The sequence below is a fragment of the Chiloscyllium plagiosum genome, unplaced genomic scaffold (assembly GCF_037043375.1).
Source record: "Chiloscyllium plagiosum isolate Xiang-an unplaced genomic scaffold, Cpla_swu_hap1 HiC_scaffold_31, whole genome shotgun sequence".
Taxonomy (NCBI): Eukaryota; Metazoa; Chordata; class Chondrichthyes; order Orectolobiformes; family Hemiscylliidae; genus Chiloscyllium; species Chiloscyllium plagiosum.
Genome location: NW_028270169.1, coordinates 23,548,905 through 23,572,227, shown reverse-complemented (window position 1 = coordinate 23,572,227; position 23,323 = coordinate 23,548,905). Strand labels below are relative to the sequence as shown.

Here is a 23,323-nt window from a genome sequence, read left to right as displayed (position 1 = left end):
TCTATGTTCTAGAGTTTCTGCTAGGCTAGACATCCCAAAGCCAAGCATGGAGGAACAGGGACAGTGTGCAATGGAAGATCTACTGATGGAGTCCTTCAGTCACCAGGTGTTACAAAGGGAGTCTCCTGGTTTTCCTGTTTTGTGAGAAGGGCTTGGGTTGCGTTGTTCAGGTCAAACAATAGTTGGAAAGTTGAGGGTTAGATGAAGAATGTTTAAGAGAATGAAGCTTGCCCTCCAATGCTGTTTCAAAACACTTCATTCCAAACAGTCATTAAAAAAAACTCAGAAAACCATTGTTTTGAATAATAAAATGTATTGTTCTGTGGCATCTAAGCAGCCATTGATTGATGCTCTTGCTGCTGATTCAATCTAGAATAAGAACCAACACATTTCCCCCATACATCAGCACCAATCCGAGTTAACGTGATTGCATTAAGCTGCCTGAACTACTTTGTGTTTGATGCCAGAGCTGGATTTAAGAGCTGCTGCCTCTCGCAGTGTTGGTGTGGGTTGGGGGGGTGGTGAAGGTAGAAACAGCAACTGAACCTCGTATTGGTGAGAGGACCAACCAAGCTCCTATGGTATAGCAAACGGAGTTAATTGCAGTTTTCAGATCAAGTCTGGTTTGTGGGGAGGACTTGGCAGACAAGAATGTATGAGGACAAAGGGGTTACAAAAATACCATAGCGCGAGAAAGAAGAAGCAAGAGGTCAAATCCTATACGGTGTAAGGAATTGCAAGTTGAATGCCTCAACTGGATACTAGGAATTCTTCAGCAGTGCATTGGGATGTGTGCAATGATAGACTGAATGGTCTCATTCTGCATCAGAACATTTCTGTGATTCCACAAATGCATAAATGCTGGATGAGAAAACCAATTTAAAAGCAATCTTTTGGAAATTAATGTACTGGTCGTACTGGAGCTCCACGTGGAAGTATATAAGACCAATCAGACTAGTATGTCTCATTCAAACATTTTACTGGCTTTTCCTTCTGAGATGTCAAGGTAAGAGAACAAACTCCATGATCTCTGGGTATGGGGAAGGATGAAGGCCATCCACTGAGGGGTGGGAGAAGTGTACTAAAGGATTGAACAAGCTTTTAGATTGCAGTTGTACATGTTTATAGCTAAATTATTATTGGCCTAATTAGTTAAAACTTAGTGGTTGGAGAAGAAAACCCAGTGTAATGCCACCTCCTGGCAAAATGTGGGTTACAAACAATTTGAAATCAAACATGAAGATTCATCCAGCAGTTTTAACATTGAGTGGGTGAGTATGCTTTAGGTGGATAATTTTAATACTTTGATGTGTTGGAGCTGAGGTTTTTATAAACGTGCTAAAAATATCCCGGAGGCGACACCTAAACCTGATTGTCTTTCAACATCAATCGTACCTTTTTCTCTTTGAAATCTTCCCCTGCTTGAGCAGGGCTTGTGAAGTGGAAGTTATATATAAAACAGATTAATATATATGTGATGCATTTAACTACTTCTGTTCCACTAGGAAAGTGTGTTAAAGTAATAAAATGTCTGAGGAACTGATTAGCAGACGACTGGAAAATGAGTAAAGTTTAATCATTTAAAAAGGAAAGGGAAATGTATAATCAGTGTGAGGATAAGAAATAGATCACTTTGATATGTAGAAATATATTTTCTGGATCGTGGAGAAATAATTACTGGAAATAATGGTGTGTTCTACGTGGTTTCACAAGGCAAAATTAAATATTTTGCAGGATTTGTTCCGGAGGTTTGGAGGTACCATTTGTGATGGTGAAAAAGTTGTTGATATACAACCTGGATCTCCGGTTACCGTGACAACCACCGCAGGAATTTACAGAGCGAAGAGTCTAGTGATTACAGCTGGGCCTTGGTCGAATAAACTATTGAACCTCGTGGGACTGCAACTTCCTCTGAAGGTACAAGGGATTTATTGGATCCTACTCATAACCAAGTAACATCATCCTATCATAGGGCTCAGTCTAAAATGACCTCCAAATACATCAATACAATCAAAGCTGCATTACAGTAAAGTGTTCCAGGAATTTTCTTTGGGTGTAATATATACTGATAGTGTTGTACTCCTGGTAATCAATGGGGAATTATCACTCAATAAACTTCACAGTAATTGCTTTGCGATCATTAATCCTTACTGTAGATGTCCTTCCACAGATGCTACTAACAGAAGTCAGGCTACTTCCTATTTTCTGCTCGCCCCAATCCGAGCCCTCATCATTGCACAAACTTCATGCTCCCCCAGATATAGATTCTCTGTTGATCTACTGGAATAGGCAATTGAGCTGAAGGGAAGCTCTCCCCTGCACCCTACCCTGCGAATGCATGGTTCACTTTTACACAGTTATAGCTTGCAAACAAACTGTGTTGACTGAGCCAACCTTTTCTCTCCCCAATATTTGGAAAGCATTGCATTATTGCGATGTTTTAAGCACCTTGAAGGTTTTTACAAAGTTAAAAGCACCATTTGAATGCAAGTTGGTGATGGTGGCACTGGGGCCAATGAAAATCCAGCACTCTTGAGAATAATTGGAAGAAGAGGCAAACTGAGAGAGAGGTATGCACACTGAGGAGGAGGGGAGAGAGAAACAGCAACACACACTGGGGCTGGGTGGGGGAGAGAGCCAACAGACATTGGGGCAAGGTGGGGGGCGGGCAGAGAGAAAGAGAAAAGCAGTGTTATGCCTCATACTCAGTGTGTCAGTATATTTTTAAGAAACACATTATGTCAGCATGCCTTGCAAGAGACATGGTCGTGGGCATGTGACCTGAGGGTATATGGGTCTCAGATTCTATCTTAACTTAAAGAATGTTGCTTTTTGGAATGGGAAGTTTAATGTACAGATCTAGGTACTAAAGCGTCTGTGAATGTAAATGTACATAATAGAGAACTGTAATAAGGGTTTGCTGGGTGTTTCAATACCAAGGGCTGCACAGTGGTTAGCACTGCTGCCTCCCAGCACCAGGGACTTGGTTTCAATTCCACCCTCAGGCGACTATCTGTGTGGAGTTTGCACATTCTCCCTGACTCTGGGTGCTCTGGTTTCCTCCCACAGTCCAAAGATGTGCAGGTTAGGTGGATTGGCCATACTAAGTTGCCCCATAAAGTCCATGGATATGCAGGCTAGATGGATTAGCTATGGAGAAATGCTGGGTTACAGGGATAGGGTAGTAGGGGATGGGTCTGGGGGTTGGGATACTCTTTGGAGGGTCATTGTGGACTCAGTGGGCCAAATGGCCTGCTCCTACGCTGTGGGGATTAAAAGTTACTCACGTTTGGATTCTGACGCTATTAGAAATAACAACAGCATTGGTACGCCAGGTGAAAATGGCATACTGTAGGTAAAACCTGCAGCTGAGCACACTGAGGAAGAATGGGCAGATGCAGCAGCAAGTGGGGAGGTAAACAGGGGAAAAGGCAGACAGAAAGACTGAAGAGACACTGTTCATGTGCTAAGTGTAGTTTTGTGTTTTATTTGAGGAATCAGGCAGCTTTGTTTTTTTTTTGTTGAGGCCAGTGAGTGCCTTCCCTCAATGTGGGTTTTGATCATGTGGTGTGAAAGTCCGAAGCAGTGTCAGTGATCCAATATCACATGATCAGATTTCTAGGAATATGTCAAACCAGAGTTGGTAACCCCAGCCAGATGCTCAGAAACCTATTACCATGCAGATGTGCTTTTGAAACAATATCATTTCCCGATGCCTGACACTCTGGCCAATGGATTCATGCACTTCCCCAAGTCCAGAGAATATTAGCACAGCTTGAAAAGTTAAAGCAGAAAGGAGATTTTGTAAATTTGCATTCTTATTAAAGCTTTGTATGATAGGCATGTCAACCAGAGAAGTGGTTTGTGGAGTCAGTTGCCTGATCTATTAAAGCACGCAGGCAGTAACGTAATTCAGAGGAAGGTCCGACCTCCATGACCTCCCATCTGGGATACTGTAACATGAAAGGCCTGAATCAAAAATGCCAGATTATAAAATCTAACTTCAAAGCCAAGAGACTCGGAAAGGGATATTGCTGGAGAGAGAAAACCAATAAAAACGATAGAGCTGATTTTCAGCACCATCTGATGAAAGGTCATTGCCCTGAAATGTTGGCTTTGCTTCTCTCTCCACTCATGCTGCTTAACCTGTTGGGTATTTTACGCGATTTCTGCTTTTATTTCAGATTGCAGCATCCTGCATGTCATTTAATCTAACATTTGGTTACATCCTGACTCTAAAGGCTGATAAAAATTGAATGAAAGCCACGTACACGTGAATCCTGTAATCCATTCGATGTTTTTCAATTTCATTTACAGTCAACCCTGATCCTAAGCTTACATGAACAAAATCCAAGCTGTTCCTTTTGAATTACTTAGCAAATCTCCAAAGCATCTGATAAACCGACCTAAACAACCTCTTTTGAAGAGTCATTAAAATCAAAGTTCTTTTTTTATATTTTGATCCCACCAGGGTTCAGCTTCTCAGTATTTAAAACAAAAACGTTTCAGTGAGATAGAGATTGCAAAACCATTGCCTCATCTTAGGGTTTAGGTGACAATTATCACTTGAGCTTCATTTTTGTAATTAATGCTATCATTAGAGATTGATTCCTTATAAATATTCCTAGAGGTATCCCGTTTCCTTAATGTTAACTAACACCCTCATTGAACTAAAATAAAAAAAAAGCTGGAAATATTCAGTCGCTCAGTCAGGCAGCATGTGTGGTGAAAGTAACAGAATTGATGTTTGGAATTCTTGAATGAGTGGGCTATGGTGAGAAAATTGAGAGAATCTCATGAAAAGTCAGGTAAGGCCTTTCTCAGTGTCGGAAGCACCATTTTCCAAGAGAAATCTGGACATCAACAGGAGATTCTCACTAGTGAACAGTGAAAGGCCGATTAAACAGGAGTTATTAGTCATTATCACATCATTTTGACTGAATCTTGTCTTATTGGTACACAACTTCCTATTCTACCACCTGCTGGAGAGAAAGCAGATGCTGAGAATTCCCGACATGTAAGTTAGTCTGGGTATCTGGTGATTCCAGCTTTCGGCTTGAACTTTCAGATCTCTACCTCGGACATTTGGCATCAACTTTTCAGGGAAATAGTTTCACTCAACCCCTGTTCACATCAGACACATGCCTCTGCACTGCCAGCCTGCACTCTGGGACACGCTATCAATTATCATTGCAATGCTGCCGCAAGAGTACTATGTACAGGGAGGGGTTCCCTGCTCATGGATTGCACCAGGTGCCAGGCTGCTCCCTTGGTCTATTAGAGCTCACTCACCTCACTCCTACTTGAGTGCTCACAGCATCGCTGCCTTGCCTTGGCTTTTAACACGTTGCCCCCCTGGGTTATTGTGAACAGGTGACCGATATTCCTGTCTGGTTTTGCCTTTTAGTACAGACACAAAACCAGCAGGTTTCTCATGGTCATCAGCAGTTGACAGTGAAAAGGCGTGGATATGTTGCTTCTGTGCTTCACCAGATCCCTCACCCCCCCCCCCACCCCCCCAGCCCCCAGCAATAGCTTACACTGTAAGCACAATGAGTAGGCTTCAAGCCTCCAGAGACTCCACCCCCAATTCTGAGGATAGCCCTCTGTTAAGTGAAGAGAGGCAGCCTTCAGTGGGGGGGTGCCCAGGCACAATAAGTCAGTTCAGAATTTAGACATAAGTTGGGGGGCACGGTGGCACAGTGGTTAGCACTGCTGCCTCACAACGCCAGAGACCCCGGTTCAATTCCCGCCTCAGGCGACTGACTGTGTGGGGTTTGCATATTCTCCCTGTGTCTGCGTGCGTTTCCTCCGGGTGATCCGGTTTCCTCCCACAGTCCAAGAATGTGCATGTTAGGTGAATTTGCCATGCTAAATTGCCCATAGTGTTACGTGCATAGGCAAATGTAGGGGAATGGGTGCGGGTCGATGTGGACTTGTTGGGCTGAAGGGCCAGTTTCCACACTGTAAGTAATCTAATCATCTAATTGGGGAAGGCCGGGTCAGGGTCCACCTTAGTAAAGCCCAGATGCTGGGCCAAAGTCAGTCCTCAGCTGTATGGTCAAGGGATTAGCAGAGCATTGGTTGGGAGATCACTGAGTGCATTCAGGGGTCTGGGCAGTCATCACCTGGGGCTGTCCAGCCTAGTCAGTAAGGTGGGAGTGGGGGGGGAGCATATCTGTGCTATGGGTTTTGTGGGCAAGATGTGACATTGTTGTAGTCAGGAAAATGGGAGATCTCAGCACTGGGGATGGGAGGCAGCAATTTGGGATGTGGTGCACATACACGCACACACACAATATATATATATATAAACCACCAGTGAGGCTGAACAGCTTCCACATGAAGAGGTCACAATTGAAAGTGTCCTCAGGATGTATAAGAGATAGAGGAAATCCAGGGTCTACCATCTTCTATGCCATTTCCTCAGATGAGCAAGGTGCAGTGCCAGTGCAGATTGAGACATTGTCACAGAACAATGCCAGCTGCTAGGATGTAAAACATGAATGGCTGGCTGGCAGTCCTATCCTGGTGTTTGTCAAGGTGCCAGCTACATTGAAACTACCAACCATTGCCCAGTGATGCTCCTTCTGACTCATGCTGTGCTAATCCCTGACCCTGGCACTGCCGGACTGACCGTGGCCCACCACCCAGACTTTAATATGATGGACATCCCTGGTCCTGACTGCTCCAAGCAGACAACTGACTGTGACTAAACCCCTGGACTGATGGTGGATGCTGCCTTTGACCGTACCAGGACCCCTGATAGCAGTCCACTGTGACTTCACTGAGGACTTTGAGATGTGATCATTTAGTATTTGTGTATTTGTCACATAGGCTGCTGGCACATGCTGTAGGTATGAGATTAATATAGCACTGTGCTGTACAGTAACATATCCAACCATTTGACTGATCACTAGCGACAACCAGGACAAGTTGCCTGGATTGTGTCTGTGCTAAACTGCAAGGCAATACAGATAGACTAGAACCTTTAAAGTGAGACTGAGGGGGAAAGTCAAGGCAGAGATGCTGCAAGCATTGAGCTGGATGCTGAGAGATTGCTAAGAGGGCAAGCAAGCAGCCCAGAGATGTTTAGATTAGGATCCCTACAGTGTGGAAACAGGCCCTTCGGCCCAACAAGTCCACACCGACCCTCTGAAGAGAAACCCAACCAGACCCATTCCCCCACCCTATATTTACCACTAACTAACGTACCTAACATTATGGGCAATTTAGCATAGCCAATCCACCTAAGATGCATATTTTTGGACTGTTGGAGGAAACCGGAGCACCTGGAGTAAACCCATGCAGACATGGGGAGAATTTGCAAACTCCACACAGACAGTCAGCCGAGGCTGGAATTGAACCTGAGTCCCTGGTGCTGTGAGGCAGCAGAGCTAACCACTGAGCCACTGTGCTGCCCCATGTTGCCTGGTCCAGTTGCAGTCCGTGAGCTGGATGCCAGTCCCTGTACCCTGTGTTGGTGTAGTAGCAATGCAGTGATAGTTGTCGGTCTGCAGCATGGCAGTGCAGGAGGGTACTGCATTGAATCCAGATGAGCCCATGATGATGTGAAAAGGCTGGCATGGGTCCTGTACTGCTGTCCATGGACAAGCAAAGTGTGCAGCTGCTGCCAGTGGAGGGTGCCCTGAGATGCTGGTGCCAGGTAACCATGATGGAAGGCTGGAGGAGCAAGCAAAGTGCTGGAGTCGCTGGGTACACACTGATGTTTACATTGGGAAGACAGTGGGAGCCTGAATATTAATGAGGCAAGGTTCAGTAGTACGAGGGGGATAATGAGCAACAATCCATGCTAATAGGCTTTTCACTGCTCACTAGTGAGAATGTCACCTCGAGATCTGGAAGTTGGTTGTGAAACGTGATGATCCTGGCGTCAAGAATTGTTTGAATTCTCAATCAATTCTCCCAAGGTTCTTGCCAGAGCCCACATTGTTCAGGTTCTGGGATAATCCCAACCTACATTCCTCCTCATGACTTCACACATTTGTCCACCAGTCAAAGCTTCTTGGATTCTTGAATAATAGGACGGCCAATTGCAATTATGGTTTTCATTCAGACAGGCGTGGGAGTGCTCTGCATAAGATTAAATGGCTGAATTTCCTCTTCTGCTTTTTCCATCCCTCTGCCTCCCACACGCTCACTCTTTAACACTCTTTATATTGATCTCACTGATTAACCTGTGAAATGGTGCTTTCAGTTTTATAATATTTATGGGGGAAATCACATTAATATTGAGATATTTATTGAAGTCATTAGTTTTCTTTTAAAGCAGTCATGTAGGCTAGTTGATTTGCCATAGGTTTTTGCACATATGACAAATGGAGGCAATATTTTTCATTTTTGAAGAAACATATGTGATTACATTTGAAACACTATTTCTCTGAAAGGACTATCTCCTCTGTGCAGGAGCCTTCAACAGAGATTAAGAGGACTGGATTGTAAATCCTTTTTGTGATTTACAGACTGATACTGTTACAAATGCTGCAAAGGATGGGGGAGAAACAGTGCAAAAGAATCAGTTTTTATTCAGCAAAGCTGTTTTATTTTGGAAGAGAACTAGAAAAATGTGTTATTATTAGTATTGTCCTGGGGAGAAGGATTAGACAACATATCAGGATTTACACAGTTTATGTTTCTCATGTGAGTTGCCAGTCATTTTCACATATACATCTGCCTTCATGTTCTTCATGGCTGATCGGAATGGATATTGATGTTCTTCACCTTGGTTGGAGATTCATAGTCTTAGGTTAAGGCATTGGCCATTTGGGATAGACCTGTAGAAAAATGTCTTCATGGTGTAAGTCTTTAGAATTCTCAACTTCAAAGGGACATGCTGTGTCATGGAATACATCTATGAATGATGTATTTTTGATAGTCAAAGGAATAGCGGGATCTAGGTATAGGTTGGGAAAGTGAGATTGATGTAGGCTCAGGGGAGTTTGGCTTCCTCCTGTTCCTATTTCTGATGATCACGTGTTCACCGAGAACTGTTGGAGATCTTTCTAGGGGTACAGCTACGTTTATGTTTCTTGTGCAGAGATGGGCACTCCTTCAACTGTATGATTATTTTTTAAGCCACTGACTGTTCTGCAAATTGCTCTCCAGTGTCTCACAAAACTGTTCCCAAATAATGATCTGGGAATTACGGATGACTGAATTCCATCTTTCTCCATCTGGAGAAACTCCTGTTTTCGGTACTGTACTCCATTTAATAATGCAGCTCCAAATCAAGGCTTTATCATATTAGGGAAACAACAGATGTTCCTATGCTCCATTACTTTGTAGTGTAGCATATCACTGTATTAATATATCTTGCCAGAAGGCTGCCATTATTTAATGCTTAAAGCCCAGAAACATGGAGAATGAAACAATATTGTGACTATCCCAAATCATTCAACATGTCCAGCCAATGTTAGTGGTGCTCGAAAAGCACAGCAGGTCAGGCATCGGAAGAGCAGGAAAATTGACATATTGGGCAAAATTTCTGATGAAGGGCTTTTGTCCGCAACGTCTGTTTTCCTGTTCCTTGGATGCTGCCTGACCTGCTGTGCTTTTCCAGCACCACTCTAATCTTGACTCTAATCTCTAGCATCTGCAGTACCCACTTCCGCCTGTGTCTTGCCAATGCTTGAGTCATACAGACCAGGAAGGTCCCAGGTTTAATGCCAGTTTGATGAGGGTTTTGTTGTTGGTGTTTGGTGATCGAATTTAGGAGATTTAAAGCCATCCAAGATCCACAAAGATAGAAACATGGAAAATCAGACCAGGAGTAGGCCATTCAAGCCTATTCCACTATTCAACATGATCATGGCTGATCATCCATCTCCGTATCCTACTCCTGCTTTTCCCTTTGATCCCTTTAGCCCATAGAACTAAATCTAACTCCTTCTGGAAAGTATTTAACATTTTAGCCTCAACTGCTTTCTGTGGCAGAGAATTACACATACTCACCACTTTCTGGGTGAAAACATATCTCCTCATCTCCGTCCTAAATGTCCTGCACTATACCCTTAGGCTGCGACTCTGCTTCAATGACTGCGAACATCCCCTCTGAATTTACCATGTTAAATCCTATTAGACTGTTTACAGGATTCTATGAGATTGCTCCCCCAACACATTCTTCTAAACCTCAGTGAATATTGTCCTAACTGATCCAGTCTCTGTTCAAACATCAGACCAGCTATCCCAGGAATCAGTCTGGGAAATCTTTGTTGTACTCCCTCCATAGCCAGAACATCCTTCCTGGAGGTTCTGAACTGCACACAGTACTCCACGGATGGTTTCACCAAGTCATGTACAATTGCAGCAAGATATCCCTGCTCCTGTATTGAACTCCTCTTGTTATGAAGGCTAACATACTGTGTGTGGTCTTCACCCCCTGCTGCACCTGCAGGTTTACTCTCAGTGAAAGGTCTCATTATGCCTCCCCCCCTTGCCCAATCTCTCACCCTTCAGGTAATAAACTGCTGTCCTGTTTTTGCTACCAAAGTGGATAACCTCACATCTATCCACATTATACTGCGTCTCCCCATTCACTTACCCACTGACTCAACTTGTCCAAATCACGCTGAAGCATCTATCTATCCTCCTCACGGTTCACCCTCCCACCCAGTTCTGTGTTGTGATTTCCCAGCCTTCACAAGCCGCCCTTGTGTTGCCAGTAATATTAGCAGCCTACCAGTCAACCAGAGCTCCAACAGCTGTAGAAGCGACTGTGGGCTGAGCTTTTTTCTTTTCTGAGTCTGCATTGTGTTGAGCTTTTTGGAGGATTAAGACGAGGCATTGTGAGTTCTCACGGTGGTGTCTTATTGAACTTGCTTCATTATGTACGTACCCTGCCCCTGTGATGATATTATGGCTTGAAGAAGTGCATTTTGTCCTTTGTCTTTAATGAAGACAGCAGTCTGCTCCAAAGCTAATAAAGTGAACAGCTTGTGAGGCCTTGGAACATTAGAAGCAGCCCGAACGGGTGGGGTCTTTCCCACCTCAACACCTAATATCTTAACCCGGCACACCCTATAAGTTACTTACTCACTCACCTGGTACACTGTGCCACCCACTTTCATTTTCCATCATACCTACGATGGGGCAGGAAGAGTCAAGGCAGTGATGTGCTGCCCTGCCATTCAACTCCTAACCATGATTGAGGAGAAGATCCTGTCTCTGACCAACCCCAGGTAGATCTGGACTCATCAGATGCGGCTCTTGATGTAGTGTGCTGGGAACTCCTGACTGGCGGCTATCCCTTTGACCTGACTGAGCTCTGCTGACAACGATGCAAAGATGCTTGGCTTTGTGTCTGTGCTGAATGACTCAGCAAAACAGCAGTAATTTGAACCTGATATCACTGGCTAAGGGGGCAAGGCACTGCCAGACATGGGGGATGGGAGTATCAGGTAGGCTCAGAGTTTGTGAATGCGATGAGAGCAAGTGAACACATCAGATATACAGCCTGGTCCAGTCCATGAGTGTGATCCAGAGCACAGTGTCCTTGCTGCAGGGTTACAATGGGAGTTGCCAGTGCAGCTTGAGATGCAGCACTGCAATGCAGAAGAGTCCTGTAAATGGGTCGGAGATGTACAATGAGGGTTCTTTAGAGGCTGGCACATGTTGGGTGCTGGTGTCTGTAGATGTGGGCTGCATGTGGGAGCATGCCCTGAGATGTTGGTGCCCACTCTCCAACATGGATGTTGTACGAAGCAAGTGGGGAGCTGAATCCGCCAGTTATTTGGTCTGGTTTCCATGTCATATGTTCTCAATATCAAGCTTGTTTGATAAGATGGAAGGCTGGATATTAATGAGCTGAGTCATGGCATTAACAAGTCATTTAACAAGTCTTAATGCCTGTCAATTATAACCCTCCACTGCTTGGTGAGCATATTGTCATGCCAATTGTGAAAAGCATAAAAGACGGGTTGAGTTGGACAGGTTGGACTGAAGGGTCTGTTTCCATGCTGTACATCTCTATGACTCTATTAAGATGGGCCTCCACACTTATTGCCTGATTCTGCTACACATTTTGCCATAGCTGACATCACTCAGACCCCTCCAGGATTCTGTCCTTTGAGTGGAGAAAAGACTAAGTACACTGTATCTCAACACCACGCCCTGCCTGGCCAGTGAAGATGTTATCAGTAGAGAGCTACCATTGTCCTTTAAAACAGGGGATTTTCACAAGGAAAGGATGGAGGAGGCCAGCTAAATCCATCCATCTTCACTAGTTTACATCAGTGTAAATTGTAGTATTTGAGTTCATTGAAAAATTTACTTTTAAAAGGCACTGCTCTCTGTTCTGAGTCAAACCGTGTAGTGCTGGAAAAGCACAGCAGGTCAGGCAGCATCCGAGGAGCAGGAGAGTCAATGTTTCGAGCATAAACCCTGCATCAGGAATGCCCAAAACGTCGATTCTCCTGCTCCTCGGATGCTGCCTGACCTGCTGTGCTTTTCCAGCACCACACTTTTTGACACTGATTTCCAGCATCTGTAGTCCATTGGTCTCAGTTCAGCCATCGAAGCAGCTGACTATTAGTAGCTTTAAGATGTGCTTGCCTCTCTGGGGTGACCTGTAATTAAGGGTGTAACAAGTTACATAAGTCTGGCAATATTGCTACACCCAAGAGTGTGTATTTTACTATAATAGACCTCAATTACTCCCTCGTTTCTTTGTCACTGCTGAGTTAGTGGCCTCTCACTTGTGTGAAACACTGCCCATTGCTTTGCTAGAATGTCATGTGCCTCACAGGCACATTTATTTTTCATTGTTTGAATTAACCTTTTACCTGTTGAATTGACAACCTTTGTTAGACACTGAGGATCGTGGTTTGTTACTGGAAGGAGAAAGTCCTTGGAACATATGGAATTCAGAAGGGACATCCTTGCTTTATAAAAATTTCTGACTCCATTGAACATCATATCTATGGTCTTCCTTCCAATGAATATCCGGGACTTATGAAGGTATGGATATGGAGATTAGGTTCTTTATTCTGCAAGTACAAATGTGGCTCTGTGTATGATTTTGCTTTTATAACATTCCTGTGAAACATCTTTGGATATTTTATAATGCAAATGACATTATATAAATGGAAGTTTTTCTGAATGGCAATTGAAGTTATAGTCAACTTTTGATCATCACTCTGAGATTGATTGATTGGGCTGACAGATTCTCCACAAATTGTGTTCATAATGATTATACAGCTGCAGGGAATAGAAAATAAGAACAAATTTCATTAGATTGAAACTTGAATGGATGAAAATGTGTGTCCAGAGCATAGATCATCCATATGTTCACTACTTCATGTGTTATCCGTATAGACAACAGAGAAGAGAGAAATGGGTACTTGATCTGGTCATTTGGTATATGGTGTTTATTGCAAGACTTCAGTCATTATTGATTTCTCTCATGAGTGAGAATCACAATATTATGCCTGCTGTTATCAAATATTCTGTTTATGCAACTGGTTTAGGGATTCTTTTAAAGATTATTTTGTGTGTTTTTGGATAATTTAAGTATGTTTACTTTGATCCAGAGTACAGTACAGTAGTCTACATAGTGAAGGGATTTAAAAGGATATTTTTAGAAGTTGTGCATGTGCTTTCATAGATATAAAAGGATTAAACAATCAGGTATACGAGGTTTATTGTTTTCAGGTGAACAGTCTTAGAAATTCATGAAAGAAATTGTACCACTTTTCCAGCAGGAGAAAATTTAACCACTGTCCCTTGACATTCAATGGCATTACTATCCCTAAATCCCCACTGTCAATATGCTGAGGGTTACCATTGACCCTCTGTGGTGGATGAAGATACAAATAAAATACATTTGGACAGGTACATGAATAGGAAAAGTTTCAAGGGATATGAGTCAAGTGCAGGGAAGTGGGGCTCTTGAGAAATGTGGTTGGCATGGATGAGATAGACTGAAGGGTCTGTTTCCATGTCGTATGACTTTATCACTCCATGACTAAATGAGGTAGACTAGCCATATAAATAGCGGTTACAAGAGCAGGTCAGAGTTTAGGTATCTTGCAGTGAGTAACTCACCTCCTAACACACATTCCCTATAATTTTTCCTGCCACTGCATGTGGCTCCTGACTCAGTATACAGCAGTGCCTTTTGGTTTCAGAAGCCAATGCATCAGTATGCCAATTGGCATACGCGGAACCTGCCAGCCTCACAGCTTAGAGGGAATGTTGTTCCTGACTCCCCAAAGCCTGTCTCCTTTTACATTGCACAAATCTGGAGGATAATGGAATATTACCTGGATGAGTACAACTCCAACAACACTGAAGAAGCTTGATACCATCCAGGGCAAAGTATCTCACTTGATTGGCACCACATCCACAAACATCCACTCCCTCCATCACCAATGCTCAGTAGCAGCTGTGTGTACCATCCATAGGAGGCACTACAGAAAAATCACAAGAATCCTTAAGCAGCACTTTCCAAACCCAGGACTACTACCATGTCGAAGGACAAAGGCAGCTTATACATGGGAACACTACCACCTGCAAGTTTCCCTCTAAGCCATTGACTGTCCTGACTGTGAAAGATATCATATCCTTCACTATCACTGGGTCAAAATCCTGGTCTTCCTCTGCTAATAGCCTTGTGCGCGTGGACTGCAGCAGTTCAAGAAGACAGCTCACCACCACCTTAAGGGCAACAGGGGATGGATAGTAAATGCTGGCCCAGCCAGCAAAGGCCATATCCCATGAGTTAAAATAAAGCAGTACAGAAATTATAAATTGAAGAGCAAGAATATTAATACATACTGTAAATTAACAAGTAATGTTCACCTGTAAAATAGGGCAATGTCAAAAGCCTGGACACACATTTATTATCAAAGTAAGAAAAGGCAGTTTTAAATTCAAAGCCATGGGTATTTTCAGCATAGATTTGACCTTTTGACATTGTCTTCTCATAGATGGAAAAATAAATATATGCAAAAATATTGTTTAAGGTCTTATATGTATTCATAATTACCATCTGCAAAATATTCCTCTCCTTTGTCACAGTTTTGCCAGCTTCCTGTCAGCCTTCTGTGCAATGATAAATTCTTCAGTTTGCCTTCGTAATGGAAACAAACGCACAAGACTTGTCATGCTTCTGTTACACATCCCACCCACTAGGATGATGTTGTAAGGCCTCAGTTTGGGTGTCCTAAAACCTATTTGCTAAACTCTCACCCACATGACTATGCTTCCCATATTGTTATGCATTTTGTAATCTAGCCATATATAATATAACAAGAATCAGACAAAAACAAGAGTAGGATTTATTACTTTAAAATGGGCTTTCAATTATTTTCAGCACCTAACCTCAGGTAATGCACCTGAAGCCTACTTGTTTTTGAAGTGGAATTAGGAACATTAAATATTTTTAACGCTGAGTTGGATAGATTCATGACTGGAAAAGGAGTCAAATGTTATAGATGGGAAAATGGAGTTGAAGCCTTAAGCAGTTCAGCTTTGATTCTATCAAATAGGAGACAGGCTCAAGAGGCTGAATAGCGTATTCATGTATGATTTATACGATCTGGACTCACTGAATACCACCACTATAGGAGTGATTAATGCAATTATATACACGTGTCAATGTTAAGTAAAATCTATACACAAATTAATGTCTGTCGTAAAATGTTCATGAATTTCTAGTGAAAAGATTTCTTTATATCATTAAAGACAGTGGCTTTGAGTGTTTTTTTTGGAATTAATGCTTAAATCCAATGCAGACAGACAAAAGTCCTCAGACAGCTAGCTGCAAAGATCCTGAACGGAAGAGAGTTAGGTAGTCTCAACTAATTTCACAGCACAGGTCTTTTTTTTCATACTGGGACATTAACTTGACTGCTTCACTCTGAAAAGCAATAAATGTAATTGGTGTGGGATATAAAAATGTCACTACTGATTATGCAATTAGGGATGGGCAACAAGTGCTGACCTTGCCTGTAACATACATTTCCTGTGAAAGAATTAAAACTATTCTGCGATTGGAATTAGGCCTATTGTAGAAGATTTGTTATATGTGCAAGCAGTGAAGAAACATGTAGTGAGGAACATCATCTAAACTGCAAGAATAATGCCAAGGCACTCAGTCTTTATAATCCATTTCATTATACAGAGAGCATAAAGGATACCCTTACTCTATCACTTAGGTTGGAGAGACAACTTGGCAATCAGCTATCAAAAAGGAATACAAATCATTTTCATAATACAAAAGAATAAAAGTATTTTGAAGAGATTGCCAGGAAATGGTTGAAATCTCTTTTCTGTGGAGTCTAATGTCCTGAATTCTGAAGGTAGCCTTAGGCTTGAAAAGATCACATTTTGATCTGGCAGTGACTTGATGAGCACTTGGCCTTGGTACTGGGATAAATTGCAATAACCATGTCTATCCTCTAGAGGGACTGTCATTGTTTTATGCCATTATCGAATGCCTGTAAGTCCCCTTCCACTGGGGATGGGGTAATCCATCCTCAATTTAAAAAAAACTTGTTGAAAGGAAATACCACTCCCAGCCTAAAGCAATGAAAATCTTATTTAAATGTGGGTGGTCTGCAGACAGAAGGCTTTGCTGGTTTTGTACCTTTGTGGCAATGAGCAGGGTTCTGCATGGTGATGGGGAATGACAAGTGAAAAGTTGCTTTGAGATATCTACCTCCCCAACATGAAGTCTGAAGGGTCAAATTGCAGCAATGTGGTATTAATTGAACAAGAGTTCAGTATGGATTGTTTTTCCCATCAATTTTGTCAGGCCAAGGGGCAAAATAATTAGATCTTATTTGATCTAACCACCTGATGAAGGAGCAGCACTCCGAAAGCTAAATCTGTTGGACGATAACCTGGTGTTGTGTGATTTTTAACATAGATCTTATTTATTTTCTTAAACATGATTGCATGTGATTCTTTTGATACATAGCTGTGCTGTTGCAGTCTATTGTGAGTCATAATGGGAACACAATACATTGGGAGACATAAAGAATAAAATTTAATTCTACATTGCCAGTGCTTATGAGATAAAAGGTCATCTCCTCCTCCTAACGTTAATGGCCGAAAGGGAAATGTGTTAGTGTAGCTCCAACCTAATTTATAATACATGTGAATACATCGCAGAAATAAATTAATAATGTGGCATAAATTGTGCCTTGGTTTGAATAAGGAATGCGCCCTTTCTGGACATGTGTGTATAAGAAAGTGAGTGTGTGAGAACATGTGTATGTCTAGAATGTACTCTATAACAGATGGCAGATGATCTTGAACAAAAATTCCCTTTTTAGGTCTGCTACCACAGTGGCAGTGATGCTGACCCAGATGAACGTGATATCGTATTTCAGCAGCCTTCTCAGGATGTGAACATTCTGAGCACCTTTTTATCTAAAGAGTTTCCTGGCGTGGATCCAAAGCCTGCGATTGTTGAATACTGCATGTATACAGTAACGTATCATTCTCCTTGTCTTCATGTAACTAGAAAGGCTTTAAAAGCTATACTGGAAATCTGGTTCCCTTTGATTTCTTAGGATCTATTTTCTTTGAGTTGTGAAAGAAAGAATAATTCCTCATAAATATTAATATCTCTTCAGAATCACTCCTCTGTAAAATCGGTTTCCGGTATTTTAGGCTGTGTTGAAACTTTCATCAAAGGGGCTTTGAATAAAATTGGCACATAAAATGTTAGTACCTTCAAGATCTACATGTACATCCTACCTTATTACTCCTGAAAAAATAATATTCTAGTTACTTTTAATATTGTATTAAAACAGCAATTATATTTAGTAGCCTAAAGCATATTTTCTATTTAATATCTTCTCTAAATATACTAAAGAATTGTGTGTATATTAATTTAATCCTCAGTCATATAAATACCTGCGGCATATGAGAACAAAATACCATATATGCTAGACTCCTAATTCCCTTGAGTATATTTCCTATAGCTCTAAGACAATCTCCTGTACATTCCTTGCAATTTAATTGAAACATTTTTCTGAACTGGTTATGTTATCAGTTTCTCCAAGCCTTTAATCAATTTAATATTAACTTGACAATTGCTAATAGCCCTTATTACATTATATAATATAGTCTCAACACAATGAAAGTATTATGTAACAGATGGAATCAGGTAAGGAAAGGACTATAATTTAACCTCAGGTTTCAGAAGGTATTTAAAATAATCTCACACTTCATTTTTATGGTTTCTGACATTCCTTCACTATCATGTTATTATCCATGGCATTATATTATAGTCACCACATAACAAAGCAGAATTGGGGGATATTTCCCCAAGCTGATTCTGTGCTCTATTTCAGTTTGATTAGTACAACATGAATTGTCAGATGCGAGCTAATACAAAATACTGAAATATTGATTCAACTTCAGCAAAAAGAAAAATCATTTGATTGAGCCTATGTGAACCATAATGTTATACAGTAGGTCTATGTTACTCACTTAATTTATGATGGTGAGGGAGAATTGTAACTCAGATGGACTGTTTGTTTCAAGGGTAATATTTTCCTGCATGGGGCTATAATTTTTTGTCAAATAAACACATTCTCAAGGCAAACAATAATAATAATTTATTCATAGAAAAGCCTGAAGGAACCACTGTATTAAGGGTTGACTTTCCACGGTTATCAACTTTCCTGATTCTTGTGAACCCATTTAGTTTACAAACTCAAATTGCTGACAGTTTCCTTTTTTGAAAGTCTTTTTGTTCAGTGTTTCTGAGTCAGCCCCTGTTTGCAAAGCTCATAAATAACCTGACTTGTGTCTGGAAATGAATTCAACCTTGTTCTGAAATCCTCTAACAATACAAATGTGGCTTGATGTAAAATGTTTTGAAACGACTTTTCAAAATGCATGCTTCATCGGAAGGCTGAAAAATGTGCACTTTCAAATGTAAGCAAGATGTGGGATGGTAGGAGAGGCAGTGCAGGTTGAGGAGTGTTAACATTTCCTCATCCACCCCACCCGCCTCACCAACTCCTCATTCTACTGGGCAGGCAGCCAGGTAGGCAAATGCTGTGGATGATTTGTTTGCACTGGTCCCATTGCCTTCCCATGGGTTCCAACATTTACAGCAAGGTCTAGCTATTCCGATTACATTATTTGCACTTTGACTGCAATTTTCACCTCAGAACTAGCAGGGAACCTGTTGCTGCTGCTCTGCCTGACTCTGGACATTGAAAAGAGGAACCAGCATCTGCAGAGGTCAGACATCTTCATGCCTTGCTATTTGGTTTCTCTGGGCTAGGAATATTTTCCCCTTGATGCCACAAGGAAACCTAGGTATCATCTCAGTGCCTTTTTAACCTGCTGGCACAGTCCGATTCTTTTAGTCCGTACTGATGATGTCCGATGCTGCCTGCACTCTCACCCCCATTTGGCCTTTTGGGCAGCTAGTACTTGCTACAGGTTCAAAGGACTGACAACAAACCTCAGCCTCTTGTTGGATGGGACTGGATGGTTTTCCATTCACTCTGGCCTTCAACTGCACTGATCCTGTGCTTCATTCAAATCGACTCCTCTATATGCAAGCATTTTTGGTCAAGTTAGGCCCAATGGAGAAATGACAGCTGAGGTTTTGTTTTTCACACTGTAATCTTCACATTTCCATTCAATAGGTTACCCCAGATTCAGACTTCATTCTGGATTATCATCCAGAGCACAGCAACATCATCATTGGAGCTGGATTCTCAGGTTGGTACAGTTACAATATGAACTGACTGCTAATCTTATAAAATCACATTCTCTTCGGTACGATTTCCTTTTACTGAATTGCAAAAAATCAATATTGTGAATCTTTTCATTGCCAATATCTATTAAAGCATGAAAGACTTACCTTTTTAATTTTGATATGAGTAAACTTTTACAGAATAGATCTCTGGTTGCAGTTCACAATTTTTAAAAAAGAATTATTTTGCAGATATTGTAAAGACTTTTAATTTGAAGAAAAATTCAGAGCTCTGAGGATTGTCTAGTTGGGGGTCAGGGATGGAATAAAATAGATGCTGTACACACGTGAACGAAAATATTATTGAAGCTATATGCATTAAAAATACTTCTGAAGTAGCTAGTAGCTCTTAGGAAGACTATGTAAAAGGAGGCATAATAAAGTTGAAGAGAAGGTGGCCAAAGTTGACAAATTGTGGCCATGATTTTTCTTTCAATCTGTCATAGGCTCCCATTAAGTCAAAGTGACAGCATCGCAACTGCCCAAGGTAGATTCTCAAATCTTATTCAAACTCTTGTGTGAATTGTGTGTTGCCATTTGAGCTCAAATTCCTTCAGGCCAGATGTTCATGGGACAGAAGTTATCAGTCAAAAGCCTTGCTGGTGATCTTGCTAATGATACTGTTGAAAAGAAACACTGGAAAACTAGCCTGACAGAGAACTCAGGCGGAACTTTTATTACCTCTCCCCTGTTGTTGTGCTGGAATTATTGTGACAGGGTTGGCCTGACTTACTTGCACTCCCAACATTGCTTGGAAGCCATGTGTCAATGCATTAAATATGTAGTTCAGACCGGTGATTATTTATTGAAGCTAACCAGGATTTATCCAGAATTTGGTTTACAGTCTTTTTCAACTCCCTTCCTTAATGTCACACAAACAGTCTCTTATCAGCAAACCATCTAAAAGTAATTGATCACAGCCAAGTATAATTTATTGGCTGTTCCTGTAGCTAGTTCTAATTTAGTAACATCCATTTTGTTGTGATAAGCCAAATACTGAATAAGCCCTCAAGCTACAAATCCAATCTGCAGCCAATTTATAATTTAAATAAAGGTAAAAGCATTGCGAAAGTAAAATCTACTTTCGATTGAAGAGTTCCCTTCCAGGCTATTTCCTTATGTCAATCAGGGCTCTGCCAGCTGAGACCAGCACAACTACTATATGTAAGAATATATTTTGTTCCTGTGCTGACCAACAACCTGCCTAATGGATTTATAAATTACACTGCATTGGGAAGTAACAAATGACCATTAAAGAAATTGTGACCATGGCTTTGACAAATTTTATAGGCATTTAAAGAAGTGACCATAAATTACATTCCAACGAGACATTACCCAGTATAATTTGGACCAATATGGCCTCTACATGGCCAATTCAACCTGTTTTATAGCTGTGACTGAAACCTATACAATGGATTTTCATGCACCCAGTGCAGATCATTACTTTGAATTTAAGTTAACAATACTTCAGTCGCCTGTCATCAGATGTTGCTACCTGATATTTAGATGGACAGTTTACACTTTTGCTTGAATGTAGCAGTTTATGTGGACTTTGGGTGTTTAATTAGACCTGGAAATGTGCCACACTGGTTCCTCTCAAAACTGGAAGAACAACATCTCAACGTGGAAAAAACCTGTGCTGGTGACAGTGAATCCTGTGAGCTGGTGGAAACCTTCTGAGTTGATGCAGTCAGGTGGAAATTCCATGTAGGCAATAGAAATGCCACTTAAGAATGTGGATGTTTAGATATTTAGTCGAAATAAATTGTAAACCAATTTCACGAAAGCCTGGGAGCATTTGGAAGAACCACTTTGATTTTGGTTTCCACACTGCTGCTTAGCCACTCATCAGCATGAATGTGACTAAACTGCACAGTGGTGAAATGGACCCATTAGAAAGACTCATGGCTTTGTTCATACTGCAACATTTAGGACTGAATTTTAAAAGAGATAGAACTGCCATAAACCAGCAACAACATTCTATTCTTACTTCACATAGACATCACTGGCAAAGGCAGCATTTAATTAGCATCTCTAATTACCCAGATATTGAGTGACTTGCTGGGCCAGGTCAGCAGACAGCTGAGGGTCAATCACATTGCTGTGTGTCAGGAGTCATGTGTAGGCCAGACCAGGTAAGGATGGCAGATTTCCTTTCCTGAAGGGCAATAAATAATCAGATTTTGTTTTACAAAAACAGATGATAATTTCATGGCTACCAATAAAGAGACGACCTTAGAATTCCAGTTTCATGAGTTAAAGTTAAAGTTCCACCAACTACCTTGTGGGAATTGAACCCTTGACACCAGTGGGTTAGCTAGCTAATTAGAAATAACCACTGCGCCACTACCTCCTAATCTAACTGAGGTGTGAGTATGTTGCACTTCAAAATGTTTTGGCATGAAAACACTGATTAACCGAATGCAGTGTAATGATTGTAAAGAGGTCAGCCGGAAATAGGAGTTCTCTGATTGGGACTGTTCACCTGATCCCGTCTCACACATAGGGATTACACAATTGATTGTGATGAATTGTCCAACTAGGATGGTATTTCATGCATAATGTATTACTTTGGGAACTTGATGTTTATGAGCACACCCCTGAGGGGATGTTGTGTGTAATAATAGAATGGCTTTTCCTTAGAGAGCTCAGGTTTAGGAAAGGGGGCATTAGTCAGGTTGGCAGAACAGAGATAAAGCAGCAGTTCCCTGGTTCTTTTAGCCTGCTTCTGGGTGCCTGGAAAACATCCAAATCAATATTAGCTTACCCAAACATGAGAGGGTTCAGAAAAGATTTACAAGAATGTTGCTGGGGTTGGAGGGTTTGAGCTATAAGGAGAGGCTGAATAGACTGGGGCTATTTTTCTCTGGAGCTTCTGAGGCTGAGGGGTGACTTTCTAGAAGTTTATAAAATCATGAGAAGCATGGATGGGGTGAATTGCCCAGATCTTTTTCCCAAGGTAGGGGAGTCCAAATCTAGAGGGCATAGGTTCAAGGTGAGAGGGGAAAGATTAAACAGGGACCTAAGGGGCAACTGCTTTATGCAGATGGTGGTGCGTGTATGGAATGAATTGCCAGATGAAATAGTGGAGGCTGGTACAATTACAGCATTTAAAAGGCATCTGGGTGGGTACATGAATAGGAAGGGTTTAGAGGGATATAGGCCAAAAGCTGGCAGATGGGACTAGATTAATTTAGGATATCTGGTCAGTATGGATGAGTTGGACCGAAGGATCAGTTTCTGCGCTGTACAGCTCTTATGCAACCTGTTCAGAAATGTCATTACATACTTCCAGTGTAAGTGCCTTCTGGCCCAGAGGTAGTGGAATTACTACTGCGCCATAAGAGCTCTCCAGAAATCAGGAACATGCATAAATCAGAAAAGCTGATTATTCAGAATGGCAGCTACATTGGTGGGCCTTTCGGCCCAACAAGTCCACACCAACTCTCCAAACAGCATCCCAACCAGACTCATCCCCCTACCCTGTCTCTGTAACCCTGCATTTCCCAGGGCTAATCCACCTAACATCTCTAAACACTATGGGCAATTTAGCATGGTCAATCCACCCAAGCTGCA

At 41.7% G+C, this 23,323-nt stretch overlaps 1 protein-coding gene across 2 annotated transcripts in view; it reads left to right on the top strand.

The window, feature by feature from the left end:
* Positions 1-23,323, top strand: part of pipox (pipecolic acid oxidase) — a 57,995-nt gene that overhangs the window by 31,118 nt on the left and 3,554 nt on the right. For both annotated transcript variants that reach the window (XM_043718456.2, XM_087977361.1), the window contains 4 exons: positions 1,735-1,917; positions 12,826-12,975; positions 17,298-17,453; positions 19,638-19,713. In XM_043718456.2, coding sequence (XP_043574391.2) covers positions 1,735-1,917; positions 12,826-12,975; positions 17,298-17,453; positions 19,638-19,713 — 565 coding nt within the window. The remainder of the gene's footprint in view (positions 1-1,734; positions 1,918-12,825; positions 12,976-17,297; positions 17,454-19,637; positions 19,714-23,323) is intronic.